We start from the raw sequence: 19,663 nt of genomic DNA, 5'->3' as shown, positions 1-19,663 counted from the left end.
CTACTCTACAGAGTGTGGTTGATATTGGGACTCAAGAATGTCCTGCATCATATAAATATAAAGTCATGATTGTCTCTTAATATGTATCTGTAACAGGGTAGTATATATAACACCGTAGTCTTTTAATAATGGTTCTTTCTCTAAAACCTGACAATTTATCTGGTAATATGGAAGTATTGTTCTTTTGCGAATTCAATAGTTTATGCATATTTTTTGAAGTGACAAAACACAACCCATAATAATGCCACACAGAAAAGAAGACAACGTTTGGCCATTGTCTGGTTTTGGCCTTTACAAATGGTGCCAACCCTAGTCCTTATGGTGGCTCCTTTAGATCCTAAGGTCAGGCAGTATATAAGTTGTTAATTTCTCTGAATAGGTCCTATCCCCTATGGATAGTGCCAATTCTCTACTGCTCTCCAAAGCTCTTTTATTGGACAGTTGAATGACATGGGGTTGTCGCTGAGCAACAAGGAAAATCTCAACTTGGGCTTAAAGAGATCCTGTTGTCAGACCTCAAAAAGCCCTATAATGCCCCGTACACACGGTCAGATTTTCTGCCAGTAAAAGTCCAATGTAAGCTTTTCGTCTGAAATTCCGACCATGTGTATGCTCCATCTGACTTTTGCTGGCAGAATTTCCTCCAGCAAAAGTTTGAGAGCAGGTTCTCAAATTTTCAGACGGAAAAAAAATGTGATCGTCTGTAGCAATTCCGACGCATGCTCGGAAACAATTTGACGCGTGCTCGGAAGCTTTGAACTTAATTTTCTCGGCTCGTCGTAGTGTTGTACGTCACCGCGTTCTTGACGGTCGGAATTTGGTGTGACCGTGTGTATGCAAGCCAAGCTTGAGCGGAATTCCGTCGGAAAAACCATCCAAGGTTTTTCCAACAGAAAATCCGATCGTGTGTACGCGGCATAACTGTTGCTGGGAGCAGACATATTGAATGTGAAGTCAGCAGCCGAAGCAGACTCTCTATAGTACCCCACTTGTCATGCGGAGTCCCTCAGGGATCCCCCTTGTCGACTGTATTATTCAATATCTATCTCCGCCCTCTTTTTGAAATCATCAGTAACCAGAAGTTACTCTACCACTCCTACACGGATGACATGCAACTATATTTTCGCATCTGCAACAATAAGGATCATTATCTCGGACTAGAGAAATGCCTTACTTTGATAGAAAATTGGATGACGATTGACGAAGAGTTACCTTAAACTCAACGGCTCAAAAACAGAACTTCTCCTGTTTCACGCCAACCGAAAGAGATTTCCTGCACCAACATGGACACTGCCGCCCATTCTGGGACAAACTATCACCCCTAGCACCAAAGTCTCGGAGTCATCTTTGACACCCACATGACAATGGATGCACAAATGGGGTCAGTAGTCAGTGGATCCCACCATCTGCTGCGCCTACTACGTAGACTCGTTCCCTTTATCCCGAAAGAAGACATAGCAGTCGTGGTGGGAACAATTATCAACTCCAGGCTCGACTATGCAAATGCCCTTTACCTCGGACTCCCAAAATACCAAATCACTCATCTGCAAGTCGTTCAAAATACGGCCAATCAATCTCGCCTTCACTGAGATCCCTTCATTGGTTGCCAGTAAAAGACAGAATCACTTTCAAGGCACTTTGTCTAACGCATAAGTGTGTTCAAGGAAATGCCCCCCCAATATCTATGCGAAAAATAAAAAATCACAACCCCAATCGTGTTCTCCGATCCACCGACCAAAATCTACTCCAGATACCCAAAGCCAGATACAAGTCCAAAGGAGAACGAAGATTTGCAGTCCAAGGACCTAGACTACGGAACGCTCTACCAACCAGCATCCGAATGGAGGTGAATCACATGGCCTTCAGAAAAAAACTCAAAACCCAGCTTTTCTGAAGGCAAAAGGACAGTAGGGAACCGATACTAAGCGCCCAGAGGCGATTCAGTTTGCATGTGTTGCGATATATAAGTTTCTCACTCACTTACACTCACTCATGTTGTGTCTTCCCTTTTGAGCTACATAAAAGGTTTGGTAGATGGGTGAGGGGCAGAGCACAGGAGCTGGGCCAACACAGTTACTAGACACCCCCAGAAATAGAGAGGGCAATTATGTGGCATGAAGGAGGAGGAACTGTAGCTGTGCTAGGCAATAGATTCCAGGAGTGTTTAAGTTCCCTAGCAAGTTCAAAGGCATGATAGTCTTCTGTGATTGACCAGAGATCTTTCCACCAAACTCCAATCACCACTGCTTTTAGAAAGGGTGGCAGTAAACACACAAGATGGTCCAAAGCAGATTCTAGTAAAATCATTATGTTTTCATAAAGCATATACAGTAATTTAATTCTTGACTTACTCTCTGGCTATGCGAGACTCCATAATGTTCTGGAGAGGCTGGGATGGCTCGTCAGTAGGTGAAGGAAGTAGAGAGGCTCCAGAAGACACCTTACCAATAACCTTGCTTGATCTCTCTTGTTCTGAGTCTGATTCATCTGTAAGAGCAGAGTCATTAGTACAAAGAATGCTGAAGCCATTTTATTAGTTAGTTATTCTTGCACTGTGGAGTCTGTTTGAATGAAAACAGAAAATGGAACAGCGCAGAGAAAGATGAGGCTTTACAAATCCAAATTCATTATTGTTACACTGACATCCTAGGGGTAAAAAAGACATCTAGCACTAGAAGCTCGCTCCAAGATCTTTTATTTAGTATGCATTAAAAAAACATTAAGGGAAACTCTTTCAGCCCGTAGATGACACTGAAAGTCTAGCCCCGTCCCAGTGGTTCCAGTAATCTTCGCTTAAGCCCTGTACACACGATCGGGCTTTAGCCCGACCAAACTCACATCGGAATTCCGAAGGAATTCCATCAGAGGAAAAGAGAACTCTATGTAATCTCCGATGGAATTCATCGGAATTTCCGATGGAATTTCTCCGATAGGGCATACACGCGGTCAGAATTTCCGATGGAAAAAGTCAGTCTGACTTTTTCCATCGGAAATTCTGATCGTTTATACGAGGCCTTACAATGTTTCTAATTTGAAAGTATTTTTTGGAATGAGTACCATTTTATTCCTCTTTCCTCTTCAGTTGCCCCCCCCCCCCCAAAAAAAGTGCTCTTGAACTGCCGATCGTGTACTACACTAAAGCTTTAGTTTGGTTTAATCATACCATGTAGCTCAGCCTTCCCCAACCTTTTACCCAGAGGAACCCTTGAAATGTTAAAGTCTGAGGACCCCTACTAAAACCCTTTCATTGAAAGGTCGGTGGGGAAAATTAACCTTACAATGGTTGTCAGAGGAAAGAATGCCTCCCTTACAGTAGTGGTCAAATTTCACCCTTACAGACAGCTAAAAAGTCAGCTAGCTCTGCCAAGTGTTGTTGGCCCTGAAGCTATGTAGGCTCCAATAAATGGGAGGTCAATCAGCCACAGTTCAAGGAACCCCTAACGACCTCTGGAGGAACTCTGGTTGACATAATATTCATAAAAGGAAAAGTAGTTGTGAAAAAAAGATTTGCAGGGTCAACTGGATCATATGTTTACATATTAATTCTTCATGCAACGAGGACGTGATGTTGACTTGGTGGATGGGTCCATATTTTGTTTCCTTTTTTTCTAATTTCAGAAAGTTGGGGGTATGCAAATAACATTTGCACTTATAACTTCAGACTTATATCTGTCACCAATGTTGATTAATCAAACTATATCGAAAAACATCCATAGGTAACCCTTGTGGGGTGGGTGTATGGTTTAAAAGTGCAAAATCCCAACACTGAAGAGAAAACCAGCACTCGGAAAAGTGGATTCTGAAACGGCATCTACTGAAGTGCCAGATCGGCAAACAAGTTATACCAATGTTTCGAGAACATGGTGGCCCATGGTGGCATTTCAAGGTGACAGAAAGGGCTGCCATGCTTTTGAAACTTGGTGTAACGTTTTTGTTGATATCGGACTTCAGTACATCCTGCTTCAGAATCTACTTCTTGGTGTGCTGGTTTTCTTTTCATTGTCACCAGTGGCCATATTTTCCAGGTAGAAATCATAAAAGGGCTAAGGGGGGAGAGGGTATACTTGTACAGTACATTCCAGCCAGAATAAAAAAAAGCCTGGCTGCCAGTGTATCTTGCAAATCTTGCTCAGGTGGTGCTAATGGATTTTTTTTGTGCTTTATACAGTAAAAGAAAACACTCAGTGGTAAATCAATACCACCAAAAAAAGCTCCTTATGGCTCTAAAATAAAAATGTTCCATGGCGGAGAAACTGTCAATTAAATTATTACCATATACTGTAGAACACTCACCAGTGTGGCTCTCTTCCCGGCTCTCACTGTCAGTAAGGCTCTTGGGCCCCAGGGAGGGAGAGCTGGCTTCCGATGGACCCATCCAGGAGTTGTTTTTCTCTCTATGGTCTCGTAACACTTTATGGGTCCCAGAGAAGTTACTGCTGCCATTTTTAGAGCGCCGCCTTACGTTTTTCACAGCAGCATTAGAGGAATCATGTGTTGTTACAGGGTGGTCCTCTCTGTAAAAAAAAGTAAGGCTTGAAGTGAATTATTCTGGAAACAAAAGCTAGTCCCAGATATGAGATGGTGGTTGGAAGATCTGGCCACCAATTTTATTTTTCTCAACTAGTTCAACTCTTTGAGGGCCAGAGCACATTTTACATTTCTGCTATTGGCATAATGATTTGGTTATTTTATATTACTTAAGTTGAACTCCAGGAGTGTAAATAAAAAAAGTGGGGTCCCCCATGCTACAAGGGCTAAATACTATCTCCAGGGGTATGAATGAATGAATGAATGACTTGTATAGCGCTACACATGCGAACTGAATCGCCTCTGGGCGCTTTTCCAGCCAGTGTATTACAAGGGGCTGTATCATTTATCCTTTTCACTGCTCTGGGCAGCTTCAGCACTGTCCTCTTCTCCCTGGTGCTCCAGGCTCTCCGTGGTTCCTCTGGGTCATCATGTACAGGGCAAGACTATTATCTCTGAATTGAACGTGGAGGAGGTGAGCATGTGACTGCAGCCGAGAGCACCTTAGAGAGGTGGCAGCCCTGGACCAGTTGCATGGATGGAGGAAGCCTGCTGGTGTCAATATTAAGGTAAGTATTACTCCTTCCTTCTCTACCTCCTAGGACTTAAAGCACAGCTTTACTCAATGTTACATGGTCTTCTCTTTCTGCTTGCTTCCCGATACCTCTTGCGCATTAGCAAGGGAAAATAAAAAAAATGAAAAGTAAAACTTTTATTGGTGGCTCCCCTATGGTGGAGCACAGTGAGTAACTGTAATTTCGACGCAGTTTGTTTTTCGCAGGAGATAACCCGCTTCTTCGGGAAAAGTTTCAGCAAGAACACTCACAGTTAATAGTCAAAAACATCACAATAGAAACATATTTAATGGTCCTCCTACAAATGGTCATTGTCACCCACAGGGGCGAACTGACCATTGAGGCACTCGTGCACTGCCCGAGGGCCCCATGCCAATAGGGGGCCCCATCAGGGTTGCCAGGCTCAGTAAAACCAGGGACAGTATGAAAAAATCTGTGTTTTTTTTTTTTTTACATCTGTCCCTGATCTGTCTGAAACCGACATGCTTTTGATATGAAAATCCTGAGATTTTAGCTGCCCCGCCTCTGCACTGCCTCCTAGCGTGGTGGCCATCTGTAAGCCCAGGGGTCCCATAATTTTCTATTGTCGGGGGCCCCATGAGTTGTCAGTCCGCCCCTGGTCACCCGTATAATGCCACAGGATGGTCCTCCTCGTTTTGCAAGATAGTCGATAGTTCCTATGTAATTGGAACTAGGTATCAATAGTCAAATCATGTAGTATGCACCTATTGATATACTAGGTATTATATTAGGTAGATAGAGGTTCCCATCATGTCGTTCTTCAGATCAGCATGGAGTGAGATGAATTCTGATTCTATATTACATTTTTAGTCTTTGGTTTAGGACAGGGGTCTCCAAACTGCAGCCCGAGGGCCAGATGCGGCCCTTTGCTAGCCTTTATCTGGCCCTTGGGGCACAATTCCTCCCACTGATACGAGGCACTGTTCCTCCCACTGACACCAACAATGGGGCACTATATCGTCCACCAATACCAATGATGGGATACTATTTCTCCTACTAATAGGGGGAATACTCCTCCTTTTGACCACCAACCCTGAGGCCATATTTGTTCTCACTGACATTTTCCTCCCCGGCTGGCCACAATCTGGCCCTCCTAAAGTCTGAAGGGCAATAAAGTGGCCCTTTGTTTGAAAAGTTTGGAGACCCCTGGTTTAGGACATTGAAGCAGCTGTACCTACCTGTTTAGACTAAGCCGATGTCTCTGTTTCTGGAGCGGGAAGGAGCGTCCACTCTCTGAACCAAGGAAACCACTATCAGTCTCTGGGGACAAAATCCTTCTCTGTAATGAAAATAAGTAAAAAAATTTGATTCACGATATATTCTAGTCTGTGAATCTAGTTTCTAATTCTGTTATTGTAAACTATATTATAAAACATATTCTAAAAATTATACTAAGGCACGTGTATATAGAGGAGATTTTTTTTTAGCTGAGTTTAAAATCTCCAGGCAAACGGGTTAAGTATAACAAAAAGCAAAACCCTTATGCCGCGTACACACGATCGAAAAATCCGACAAGAAATACGTGGATTTTTTCAGCTCAAACTTGTCTTGCATACATACGATCACACAAAATTCCGACCGTCAAGAACGCGGTGACGTACAACACTACGACGAGCCGAGAAAAGTGAAGTTCAATGCTTCCGAGCATGCGTCGACTTGATTCCGAGCATGCAGAGGATATTTCTCCATCAGAATTGCATACAGACGATTGGAATTTCCGACAAGAACTTTTCCCGTCGGAAAATTTGAGAACCAGCTCTCAATTTTTTTCTTGGCGGAAATTCCGACAGAAAAATTCCGATGGAGCCTAAACATGGTCGGAATTTCCAACCAAAAGCTCACATCAGAGGGATTATAAGGCGCCATACAAATGCCCTCCACACTTTTCACATATTTATTTGTAAAAACTTTGAAAGCCATTTATCATTTTCCTTCCACTGCACAATTATGTGCCACTTTGTGTTGATCTATCACATAAAATCCCAATAAAATACATTTACTTTTTTGGTTGTAACATGACAAAAAATTTAGAAAATTTCAAGGGGTATGAAGACTTTTTCAAGGCACTGTATATCAACTGTGCAATAAGGTGTTTTAACCAATAGACTTGACAGAGGTGAGTATATCGGATTTGCTGAGCCAAATTACAAGCTCTTGGGCAGATATGTATCAATCTCTTTACCTATACCGTTAATCGGTGTTGCATTCCTTTTTTTTCCCCCCTGTCCTGCTTTTCATACAGTGTGAGACTTTTGTAAATACCAATCACTTGCAGTGCCGGCCCAAGACATTGTGCTGCCTGGGACCAAGAATGAAATGCTGCCCCCCCCCCCCCCCAGAAAAAAAATCACGCCAACCAAAAGGCCCCCACATTCATTATTTTATATCATGATAAATAAAGGGGACCCGTCATGGCTCTACATGTATAAAGGAGTATAAAGAGGACCTGTCATTACTCTTTACATGTAAAGGAATATCAAGAGGACCTGTCATGGCTCTATAAATGTATATAGGACTATAAAGAGTACTTGACATGACTCTATACATGTATAAAGGAGTATAACGAGGGCCTGTCATGGGTCTATAGATGTATAAAGAGGACCTGTCATGGCTCTATACATGTATATAGAGGACCTGTCAAGACTCTTTACATGTAAAGGAATATAAGAGGACCTGCCATGGCTCTATAAATGTATATAGGAGTATAAAGAGGACCTGTCATGGCTCTATAAATGTATAAAGAGGACCTGTCGTGGCTCTATACATGTATAAAGGAGTATAACGAGGGCCTGTCATGGCTCTATACATGCATATAGGCGTATAAAAGGACCTGCCATGGCTCTATACATGTATCCAGGAGTATAAAGGGATCTGTGAATTGCCGGCGGCCACAATGTCTTTTGCGCAAACTAATCAATGTACGCTAATTGTGTGTTTTTGTTTTTTTTTGGTACCAAAAATATGTAGAAGAATACATATTGGCCTAAACTGAAGAAAATTGTTTATTTTTCTAAATTTTGGGGATATTTATTATAGCAAAAAGTTAAAATATATATATATTTATAGCACAAAAAATATGCTGCCCCCCTAAAAGTGCTGCCTGGTACCCATGGTACCACCCGGTCCCATCATAGGGCCGGCCTATCACTTGTATGAACATAGTCTGATTCCTTGTCCTACCTGTGCCATGCTTTCTTTAGGAGTCCTTGGTGACACTTTGTGAGTTGAAGGGATGACATTCTTCATGCTTTTATGAGATGGCGATTCCTGGATGCTTTCCTCACTGACGGAAAACTCGGTGGTGGGGGTCCGAGGAGACTGTTCTTTCAGCTGGGGCAATGGGGAGCTCTGTGATACACGTTGTGGGAAAGTCTTTGACCCATACGACATCCTGACAGAACACAGACACAAATCTATTAACATGTACACTGAGCACAGGCAACGTAACCGATGAATGGTGGGAGTGCTGGACTGCACATTCTTTTCCATACTAGGTTATGGAGGGAGCTTTGACAAGTGATAAGACACTGTCTTCATGAAACGGAATCCTATCATTTCTTTATGCTGTACAATTACACAAGAGCAAAAGCAATACCTTCTCCAGCACCTACAAATGCAATTAGGGAGAAAAAAGGTATTACAGATCCCCCTATTTATGCACAATGTGAGAAATTAAATGTAGCACTTGGTTGCTACTAGTAACTAACATTCACCATATCAGCCTGCTGCCAGACCTCCATCTATCACATCAGAGACAATGAACAGTCATTTGCATTGTTTTATTTTTGTTAATTGAGGCATAAAAATATTTTGGGGGAAAGGGGAATATGGGATGCCCAAAGAACATGTTGCTTTGCCATCATGTTAAGAACTTGAAATTCGGTTGAGCCTTGAGGAACTGATGCACAGATAATATCAAAATTCACTTCCCTTGCATCACCATGCAGACTATTTCCCCTCCTCTTATATGGGAGGCCTGCCCCCACCCAATTCCAATTGGGGATTGGTCAGGGCTCCTCGCATGCGCTCCCTGCCACTCCAGTCCTGTGCCCTGCCCCTCTTCCAGACCATTCTCCCTGGAAGCAGGGGAGGCGTCCCAGAACTAGAGCACAGGTGCAGGGCCGCCATCAGGGGGGTACAGGCAGTACATCTGTAAGAGGCCCGGATGGCAACCCCCTTTTTTTTTTTGTAAGGGGCCCGGAGGTCCCCATATGGCAGCCCTGAACAGGTGGTCATACCCACTGCTACACCAACCACTCCCTGCCCCCAGATCAAAACAAGCAGGCCTAGCCTGAAGCATAGGCCTGCCTAAATTTACCTGCACTGACAGTTCTCCTACAAAAATCCTACTCTAGCACCTACCTACGGTAGAGGGTGCTTTAATATCTCCTGTAGCTTTACCGACCCAGGTAGTTCCTAATAGTGCTGCTTTTACTGAGGCTATGGCTGCCCTAAATTCATAGACCCTTGCCTCCAGTTCGTAGATAAAACTGGAGGTAATTAAGACCAACTGTAACTTGGAGTACAGAGAAAGGCATAGTGCCTGTCTCTGCACGCTGTGTAGTAGAGTGGCGGCATGTTTGTCTCCCCATCTGCCATTGGTCATAAAGGACACTGTTCCTTCCACAGCTGATGGGCCCCTAGTAGCCCATGACAATGGCAGTGGGAAAACCTTGATGGGGAATCTGAGGGACTAGTTTACTTGTGATTGATAGCAGGCAGTGGGTGGATTCTACAGCCAGTAGCAGGCTGTCTATGGGCTGTGAAATATTTCCACGGCCTGCTTGTTAATCACAAGGGGAACTGATCTGATAGGGAACTAGTGTCTCTGAACCCCACAGGCCCAGGTTGAAAGGCCCTTGGCTGATGGGTCGTCTGTGAAAGCTGCTGAGGGCCTGAGGCAAAGAAGAAGTTCAGCTAAACTGAAGATGGGGTGCCCATTGTGCCTCTACATGCAGTGCTTGCACCAAATGTATGTACCTGTTTCCAGAAGATACATGAACCTGTTGTCTGTACCAACATTTTCGGTGAAAAGCCATGATGGGATTCTCTTAGACACTCCTTATGAATTCCCCAGAATGCACTCACACTCATAGGTGCGCGCAGCCTATTGCATTAGGGTGTGCACCCCAAAACCCAAACACAAACTACCGATCACTAACGATGTTCATTCAGAAAGGGAAGGGGCCGGTAAATTGCATGTCTTCTAAAATCTATGGAGAAAATTCTACAGGTTGTATTTAATTGTATGGAGAATCAAGGAGGTGTGATACTACAGGGTGTTCTAAAGCTAATCTAGAGTGGTAAAGGTATGCAGGGCCGTCATCAGGGAGGGAAGAACCAGCAGAGGTTTGGGAGTAGATAATTAATGGTCAAAACTGGTAGTGAGAACTACTTTTTGGTATACTTACACTTAAACCTTTATATACTGTATGTACACAATGCAGGTAAAACGAATGGACAGACAGATATAATACCTTCTGGATGATGATGATGTTTCCTCATCTGGAACAATGCCATGTGTGCTAGACACAGAAGATGCTCTACGTTGCTCTGTGGGAGATGGTGTGACGGGTACATTGGTGCCACCAGTTGGACTATTAGCATGCCCATCCTCTGTGAAACTTCCAGCCAGTGGAAAGCTCTGAGGAGTAATGGACCTTGAATGACGCTGCTGACGACTTCTTGGAGATTGGCGCTTTGCCTTAGGTTGTAAATTGACAGCCTGTGCATGGGCATGATGACTCTGATTACTAACAGGGGTCATCAGCCCTGATGGTCTTCTAGCTTGTGCATGATCCTGTGCTCTGGAGATTTGAAACTGCTGCTGTCCTGGGTTGCCATCTTGGAGATCATGTGGTTTGGCAATTTGCGGAAGTTGCTGAGGCCATTCGTCCTGCTCCAGTCCCAGAGCATCTGGAAGGGACTTAAAACTGCTATATCTATAGGATTAAAAGCACAAAGAAAATATACATGTAAGCAGCTGTCAGTGATAGGGCAGTCTAGTGCTGCAAGAGCAAGTGGTAAAGTAATCATATGTGTTCATACTGCAGTCAAATTGTTATGTTTTTTGTATGTATTTATGTTTAACACTTCTGCCTCTATAGTGTCTCCAACACCATTTTGGAGGAGCCCTCTGTTCTGATAGGCCGCACGAGATCTCGAGAGATTTGGGCGACCATCTTTGGGTGGTTTCTTTTTATAGTAAAGGTCAGGCAAGTTTTTAGGGAGAACACGTGTGGATGTAGATAGGGACAGAGACCCTGCTTGTGAGGGAGAGACAGGAGAAGCCAGGGAGAGTGTTCCGGCCTGTGAGGGATAGTTTAAGGGTCCTACGGAGTCCTGCAGTGGTAACCTTGGTCGAATGAAAGACTCCCAGCTGCTACGGGTAATGTGTTTTTTCCAGCCTCTTCCAATAAGCATTGTGAACTGGGGTATATAATGTACCATTAAGTGGGAAGTGCCTGTGATACTCAGAAAGCCACATCGCTTAGAACTAGTATCTGTACTGCATATCTGTGCCTCCATGCCTGGAGAGGAACCATTTGCCGTTTGATTGTAAAGACTGTTACTACTACCGCCTCTCGGTAATAAACGTTACCTTGTTCAAAGAACTTTACGTGTGTCTCCCTCAGTGAATCGCCTCACCCCGCTTACATACAGGTATTAACAAACTGGGAAAGTACTTGTATCTGCAGCCAAAGTGAAGCCAAAATGGCTACTAACAATATTATTTTATAAGAAGATGAATACTAAAAAATAATGAAGGCAAAACCTAATAAATCAGGTGGGAAAAAAAACAATGCCAACTACTATTAGAATGACGTCTGGCTTAGAGATGGGAGTGAGGAAACGTCACCAACTTTCCGGTGCTAACATTATGAATTGGTGCAAAGTCACACATGTTAAGTGTAGCTAATATTTTAGGGCCACACTGGGCCCTCCCGCAAGGCCATATAGTGATGATCAGGTGATTTGGAAATGTGCATCTATCTCATAATTCAGCTACTTTACATAAGGCTCGGATTTACAGATCTATCAGTCGGTTTTCCCTATGCTCTTCTGAATTGGTTAGAGAGGACTAACCCCTTGTATACAAGATTTAGAAGGGAATGAGAGTAGGTGGGGTGCAGCGTAATGCGGCAGCAATAATTCATACAGTCAGGTGCAAGAGAAAACTTATATTGACGTAAGGCAGTGACAGTTCACAATAACCCAGAGGGACGTCTGCCCAAACGGGTACACAGTTTCCAATGTGAAGATGACAGGTATCGGTCAGGTTGACGGCGTCTGTTAAAGCAGCATGCGACCTGGCCACCTCGGTCCCAAGCATGAAAAGGTCCAATGAAGTTACGTCCCAACAATTTACCTCCTCATCAGGAACCTTTCCCTAGTGCTAGTACTGTCCCTAACTGGCGGGGTACCTTTCCTCACACTACCGACTCGCAAAAAGTGTGCCAACCCTGGGAGCTAGGGCCTTTAAATAGGCTTTGCCTGACACAAGATGGCTACTAGATTTACATGGGGCAGCATCCAATTGGGTATCAGTGACCCAGAAAACCATGAAGGAACTGTGTTCCTCTTAACAACCTCTCCAACTGTGGCGCCACTGTGAGGGAGCACCACCTGCAGTGGAGAAAGTAGACTGCAATTGCCTACATGTGTCCTTGCTTCAGCTACATCAAGCATAAATGTGCTAAATGGCATTTGTGGGTGGCATGGTATCTGCCCATCCACATACCAGTCCAATGCCAAAGGTGGCCTGGTGTTTCCATGGTCAGCCTGACACTGTCTAGCAAAGTATAGTGCCAGAGAGCCTGACTTGCTGAAGCACCCACACAGGCCTGTCGCTACAAGGCAGGCAAACCAAGCAAATGCTTGGGGCCCCGAGCTGGCCTGGGGCCCCAAAAAGGGCCCCTGCCGCACTCCCAATATGCTGCAGCCGCCTGAGCGCTCTATAGAGAGCCTGCAGCACTGCTGCCTTGAGTTGTCACTTCCCCTTCTCTGTAGCGTGGCCGAGCTCCTCTTCCTTCCTCCTGTCAGTCCGGACTCTGGCTGGAATTCAGTTTCCTGTTCCTGGCCGGACTGACAGGAAGTGCACACTGAGTGCTCACTTCCTTTCAGTCCGGCCGGGAACAGGAAACTGAATCTCCTGCCACATGGTATGGACCCGGTAGGGGGTGTAAAAAGAACATAGGGAGGGGGGAGTAAAAAGAACATGGGGAGGCTTTGCGTGCGTGCATGTGGGGGGGGGGGGGTTGGTGGGGCCTCCATGTCCATTTTGCTTGGGGCCCCCAAATTCCTTCAAACGGCCCTGCACCCACACAGGTTACTTTTTTCATCATTTGATCTATGTGACACAGTGATGGGGATTCTTCAAGTTCCTTATCACCCCCACTTCACCCCTATATCATTCTTAACACCCCCACTTTTCAACCTGACTAACTATGTAACTATGTAACTTCATATGCACCTTAAAGCAGAATTCCAAAAATGTTTGTTTATTAAAACAGCCACTCACCTGTTCCACGATGCAGTTGTGCACTCACCCCAGCCATTTTCACCAGGTGTTCTCCCTCGGTGGCGCCGGTGCCGGCATCTTCATTATAGGCACAGCTTGGGGCTTCACAACCAGGTGCCCACTGGTCCCAGAAGACTTTGGGAAGGAGAACTTCTGCTTCCGATCGCTTAAGGCGACCGGAATGAAAGTGGGAGCTGGTACCTTTCAATTCGGGTATCTGCCCCCCCCCCCTCCCCAAAAGCTCAGTTTCATAAACAACCTGGGGGGATGGGAGCCCTTAAGTGGAACTGCCCCTTTTGGGTGGAGCTCCACTTTAACAGAATCTGTAGCCCAAGCCTGATGGCTAACCCACAATGATGCAATGTAGCTCCATCGCATTAACCTGGCACAATGCAGAATGTTGAAAAGACGAGGTGGATGCCGTGCACACTTACGTGGATAGCAAGGTGCCATAATCCCTTTCCAGCTGCGTGTGTTTAAAACGGACTGGTTGAGGTAAACATTCTTCTGGATCCTCTTTATATGATGTATCCATAGCATTACCAGAAGGTCCAGGAGGCCCTGGGGATGTGACCTAGAGACGGAGACATGAGGATAATTGTAGAACATACTACTGTATATTGCAATTGTATGGCTGCAGGTGAATTTTATGAATAAAACTGGGCTAACATATAAAATCTAAAATAAAATGAAAAGGCGATGCCAAATTAGTAGGACCCGGACTCAGAAAGGACTTACGCCGACGTATCTTCTGATGCGCCGCGTAAGTCCACGGATGGGCCTTCGTATCTATGCGCCTTATTCAGCAAACAAGATACGCCTGAATTTTGGCTTCATACGACCAACGTAAGTCTCCTACGCCGTCGTATCTTGGGCGCATACTTACGCTGGCCGCAAGGGGCGCTTCCATTAATTTACGCGTCGAATATGTAAATGACCTAGATACGCCGATTCACAAACGTACTTACGCCCGTCGCAGTAGTCGACGCCGTTTACGTAAGGCGTACGTCCGGCGTAAAGTTATCCCACATAAAGCAGGGGTAAGTCATGTTAGGTTATGAACGTCGGAACAGCCGTCGTATTTTACGTTGTTTATGTAAGTCGTACGAGAATGGGGCTGGGCGTAGGTTACGTTCACGTCGTAGGCATTGAGCCGTCGTATCTTAGGGAGTATATGCAACGTGATTCTGAGCATGCGCCGTTCGTTCGGCCATTCATTTGCATGGGGTCACGGTTCATTTACATGTATCACGCCCTCCTTCAACCTACTTTGAATTAGGCGGGCTTACGCCGGCCAATTTACGTTACGCCGGCGCAAGTTTGGGAGCGAGTGCTTTGTGAATACTGCTCTTGCCTCTCAGAATTACGTTGGCGTAGCGCATATGAGATGCGCTACGCCGGCAGAAAGATGCGCCGATCTACGTGAATCTGGGCCTAGATATTTTCTTTTAAGGGTATGTGCCCCTCAGCGGATTCCCCTCCTATAGAGTAAAACCACATACTCTTTAACTTGCAAACAGCACTTAAAGCAGAGTTTCACCCAAAAGTGGGACTTCCACTTGTTCTTCCTGTTTTTGACAGGTCCCCTTCCCCACTTCTGGGAGATGAGGCCACGGTGCCGTCTCTCGGAAGTTCAGCCTCCTCTTCCTTCCTTCCTTCCTTCCTTCCTCCACCACCGGGCCAATTTGAAATCGCAGCGTGCTTTGCATTTGTGCAGTAGGGAACCGGCTGTGAAGCCGAAAGGCTTCATTCCGGATTCCCTTACCGGCAATGGCGGCGGCTGCACCCGACAGTCGATCTGAAGATTGGCTGTGGTGCCGACATTGTGGGCTCCCTGGACAGGTAAGTGTTCATATATTAAAAGTCAGCAGCTGCAGGATTTGTAGCTGCTGACTTTTAGTATTTCAAGGTGTGGGCGGACCTCCGTTTTAAAGTGTAAGTTCACCTTTCAGAAACTATGAAAAGGTGAGCATCACACACCCTAACTTCTGATCCCTGCTATACTTACCTCTGAGGGATGGATCAGAGCAGTTCTGATTGGTCAGCGCTGACACTGGACAGCTTTGACCAATCAGAACTGCTCTGATCCCTCCCGGAGCCCCTACAGAAAGAAGGGGACGAGGAGTGGGGATTTCAAATCACCCCAAACCGATGCACCGGCTGAGTGTGCACTGAAAACAAATCGCCCACCGTGGTAAGTACAGAGGGCACTGGGGGAGGGGTGTTGGTTTACATTTTTTCTGAATGGTGAACTAATGCCCCGTACACGCTATAAAAATATCGGGCAAACATTTCCGTCTGAGGAACGATCATAGGATTTTCTGATAGTGTGTAAACAACATTCGACAGCCTATTCCGACCTTCTGAGCGAAAATTTCTGTAGGGGGCAAACTCCAAAATTTTTCTCATCTTGGGAACAGAACAAACAATTTTCATTTTAATGTGTACCGTTTTCATATGAGAATTATCAGATACAAAAGACTGCGCATGATCAGAAACAACAAATAAAGGCTTTGTCGTACGAGAATTTTCTTACATTATCCTATATACTTGAGTATAAGCCGACCAGAATGTAAGCCGAGGCACCTAATTTTACCACAAAAAAATGGGAAAACGTATTGACTCGAGTATAAGCCGAGGGTGTCCATGTGCATGCCTCACTCTGCCCATGCCTCACTGTGTCCATGACTAGACTGACGTTTAACATGGGAGTCTATGGAAGGGGTGCCCGGCTTTAAAAAATTGGTGCTCCCCAGCCGTATGTCTCCTAGACAACTTATAGAGGAGAAATGGGGCTACATGTGTGCCAAGTTTGGGGTCCAGGGGACCTACGACTAGCCAGTACAGGGCCCCCAAATTCCGGGAGATCAGGCGCAAAAAGGTGACTCGAGTATAAGCCAAGGGGGGGCATTTTCAGCACAAAAAAATTTGCTGAAAAACTTGGCTTATACTCGAGTATATACGGTATTTCTATCCTCGGTTTCCAACTTGCTGTGCAACATTGCGGAAAAACGGCAGATCGTTTGCCCAATTGTCTCAGTGTGTATGGGGCTTAACCCTTTACTAATGAGATCTTGGATTTTGTCCATCAATACTACTACATGACATGTACTACCCATATCAACTAAATTCATCCCTTTAGGGGGCATTCATGAGGCCATGTGTTACTCACCCGTGGGTACGGGGTCTGAGTTGTTGGAATAGGCACCACTGCTGATGGTAATGGGGCATTATCTAAATGGTGAGTAGTACGTGTAAGGTCTGTGCTGGGATTGGACAAGGTGGAATGGTCTACTCTTTCTTGTACTTCATCCAGTTGGACTCCCAGTTGAAATATGGATTCTGCAAGTTCTCTGTGAAGAAGAAGAGATGCCTCATATCAGTACATATTAAAGTTTAGAGCCAAATGATATATTCTGATATATTAAAGTACAATATCCTGCCAACATCCCAAATTATTAGATTTGTGTTTTGTTTGTTTTTTTGCTATTTCTTTGTCATTTACTTTTTGTATGCTATTTTCTAGAATGGATATACCTTATTATTACCCTGAAGAAGCAAATATATCTTCTGAAACATGTTTTGATCTGCTTAAAGGGGCTGTAAAGGTTCGTCTTTTATTTTCTATATACCAAAAATCTGGTATTATATTGCATGCGTTTCACAAAAAAATTCATGAAAATAAACAGCTGTGCAAATATTGTGCAACATAGCCAAAAATGCAGATGTGCAAAGAATGAAAAAAATAACTTGAGGGGGAAGTGGTTAAGGACACCTTCCTGAAAGGGAAACGTCCACACCTAGTATTGCACATTTAAAATTCTCTTCAACTTTTTGTGAACTCTGCCTATGCTGGAGTGTTATCAGTTACATTGGCCCAGATTCAGTAAGCAATTGCGCCTGCGTAACCATAGGTTACGCAGCGCAATTGCTGACTTGCGCCGGCGTAACGAGTTCTCCTGATTCAGAGAACCCGTTACGCAGACTGCAGCCTAAAATCTGCGTGGCATAAGGCTCTTATGCCCGCAGATTTTAGGCTGCATTCTTGCGTTGACCGCTAGGGGGCGCTCCCATTGTGGTCAGCGTATAGTATGCAAATTGCATACTTACGCTGATTCACAATGTTGCGCGGGCCCTGCGTACGCAAGGTACAGAGTTTCCGTACGGCATCTTTAGCGTAAGGCTGCCCCTTCTAATAGTAGGGGCAGCCAATGCTAAAGTATAGCCGCCGTTCCCGCGACGTGAAATTTGAATTTCACGTCGTTTGCGTAAGTGATTCGTGAATGGCGCTGGACGCCATTCACGTTCACTTTGAAGCAAATGACCTCCTTGCGATGAAAGTTTCCCGACGGAGCATGCGCTCTACGCTCGGCGCGGGAGCGCGCCTAATTTAAATGATTCCCGCCCCCGGTGGGATCATTTACATTGCGCGCGCTTACACCGGGCAATTTTGCCGGCGCGCCCTCGCAATTTACGGAGCTACTGCTCCGTGAATCGAGGGCAGCGGAAAATATTTGCGTGGGCGCAAGGCAAAATCGTTGCCCTGCGCCTCCGCAAATATAGCGCAGATCTCTTTGAATCTGGGCCATTGTTGCCAACTATCTCAGTGTACTACAAAACCCATTCAGCCAGCACCTCTAAGGATGGGTAGCCTGCAATATATTACATGTTTTTTCTTAAAGTGATACTAAAGCTTTTTTTTTTTTCTTAAATAACAAACATGTTATACTTGCCTCCACTGTGCAGCTTGTTTTGCACAGAGTGGCCCCGATCCTCGTCTTCTGGGGTCCCTCGGCGGCTGTCTCGGCTCCTCCACGCTTCTGATAACCCCCTCTGAGAAGCGCTCTCCCAAGGGGGTTACCTTGCGGGCGTGCTCCCGAGTCCTGTATTTGCCGTCCATAGCCGCCGACTCCAGGGCTAGGTTGACAACCACCCCCCCCCCCCCCCGCGTCATTGGAGTTGATTGACTTTCCAGGGATCAGGTAAGTAAAATGGGGGGGGGGGGGCAGTGATCGTAAGACGTTTTTTCACCTTAATGCATAGCATGCATTAAGGTGAAAAAACATGAACCTTTACAACCCCTTTAAATTAATAAAAACAACTTGCCTAGGTTTTGAAAAGCATTGAACGCTCTCCTCTCTATACAATGTCCATTTGCTTACCTCTGTGGATCCAGTTCCTGAAATGGACGCCCAGTGCGTCGCTGTTCTTGGCGATACTGCTCCTGGGCCTGTAAGTACCTGCGTTCCAGTACGTCTAGAGAGCCACGGAGCTCTCGCACAGCCTGGATGGAAAACGTACAATATGCAAGGTCATACACACAGGAAATGAATTCAGTTTAGAGAGATACCAGACCTCCTTTATTCATTGTCCTTTACCTGTTGTTGTTCTTCAGGATTCAGGTTTCCTCCTTGCAACAGCCCCTCAAAGAGGTCAACCTGCAAAAGATGAAGATGTTTAATTGGTGCACAGTGCATTTGGATCTGTTGCACAAAGCACCCAATGAAATTTCAGCTATCCTTCTAGGGCAGGGGTCTCCAAACTTTTTCAAACAAAGGGCCAGTCTACTGTCCTTTAGACTTTAGGAGGGTCGGATTGTGGCCAGCAGGGGTAGAAAATGTGCCGAGCCCAGCATCAGTAAGAATAAATAGGGCCTCAGTGTTGGGGGTCAGTAGGAGGAGTAGTGCACTATTATTGGTATTAGTAGGAGGAGTAGTATCCTATCATTGGTATCAGTGGAAAACATAGTGCCCCATTGTTGGTGTCAGTGGGAGGATCTCCGTAAGTGCTAATTTGCATACCCGACGCGGAATTTCGACGAGAAATGCCACCAGCGGCGGCCAAGGTACTGCATCGTAAGATCCGACAGTGTAAAACTATTACACCTGCCGGATCTTAAGGATATCTATGCGTAACTGATTCTGTGGATCAGTCGCATAGATAGAAACAGGGATACGACAGCGTATCAGTAGATACGCCGGCGTATCCCTTTTGTGGATTTGGCCCTTACAGTGTATGT

At 45.2% G+C, this 19,663-nt stretch overlaps 1 protein-coding gene across 3 annotated transcripts in view; it reads right to left on the bottom strand.

The window, feature by feature from the left end:
* Window positions 1-19,663, bottom strand: part of AKNA (AT-hook transcription factor) — a 94,655-nt gene that overhangs the window by 31,434 nt on the left and 43,558 nt on the right. For all 3 annotated transcript variants that reach the window (XM_040322970.1, XM_040322968.1, XM_040322971.1), the window contains exons 7-15: window positions 19,023-19,082; window positions 18,807-18,928; window positions 16,817-16,997; window positions 14,079-14,218; window positions 10,601-11,065; window positions 8,304-8,514; window positions 6,302-6,402; window positions 4,294-4,514; window positions 2,352-2,487 (exon numbers count right to left, since the gene is read on the bottom strand). In XM_040322970.1, coding sequence (XP_040178904.1) covers window positions 2,352-2,487; window positions 4,294-4,514; window positions 6,302-6,402; window positions 8,304-8,514; window positions 10,601-11,065; window positions 14,079-14,218; window positions 16,817-16,997; window positions 18,807-18,928; window positions 19,023-19,082 — 1,637 coding nt within the window. The remainder of the gene's footprint in view (window positions 1-2,351; window positions 2,488-4,293; window positions 4,515-6,301; window positions 6,403-8,303; window positions 8,515-10,600; window positions 11,066-14,078; window positions 14,219-16,816; window positions 16,998-18,806; window positions 18,929-19,022; window positions 19,083-19,663) is intronic.

The sequence above is a fragment of the Rana temporaria genome, chromosome 9, assembly GCF_905171775.1.
Source record: "Rana temporaria chromosome 9, aRanTem1.1, whole genome shotgun sequence".
Lineage (NCBI taxonomy): Eukaryota > Metazoa > Chordata > Amphibia > Anura > Ranidae > Rana > Rana temporaria.
The sequence above is the reverse complement of the archived record's forward strand: the minus strand, read 5'-3'. Positions and strand labels throughout refer to the sequence as shown.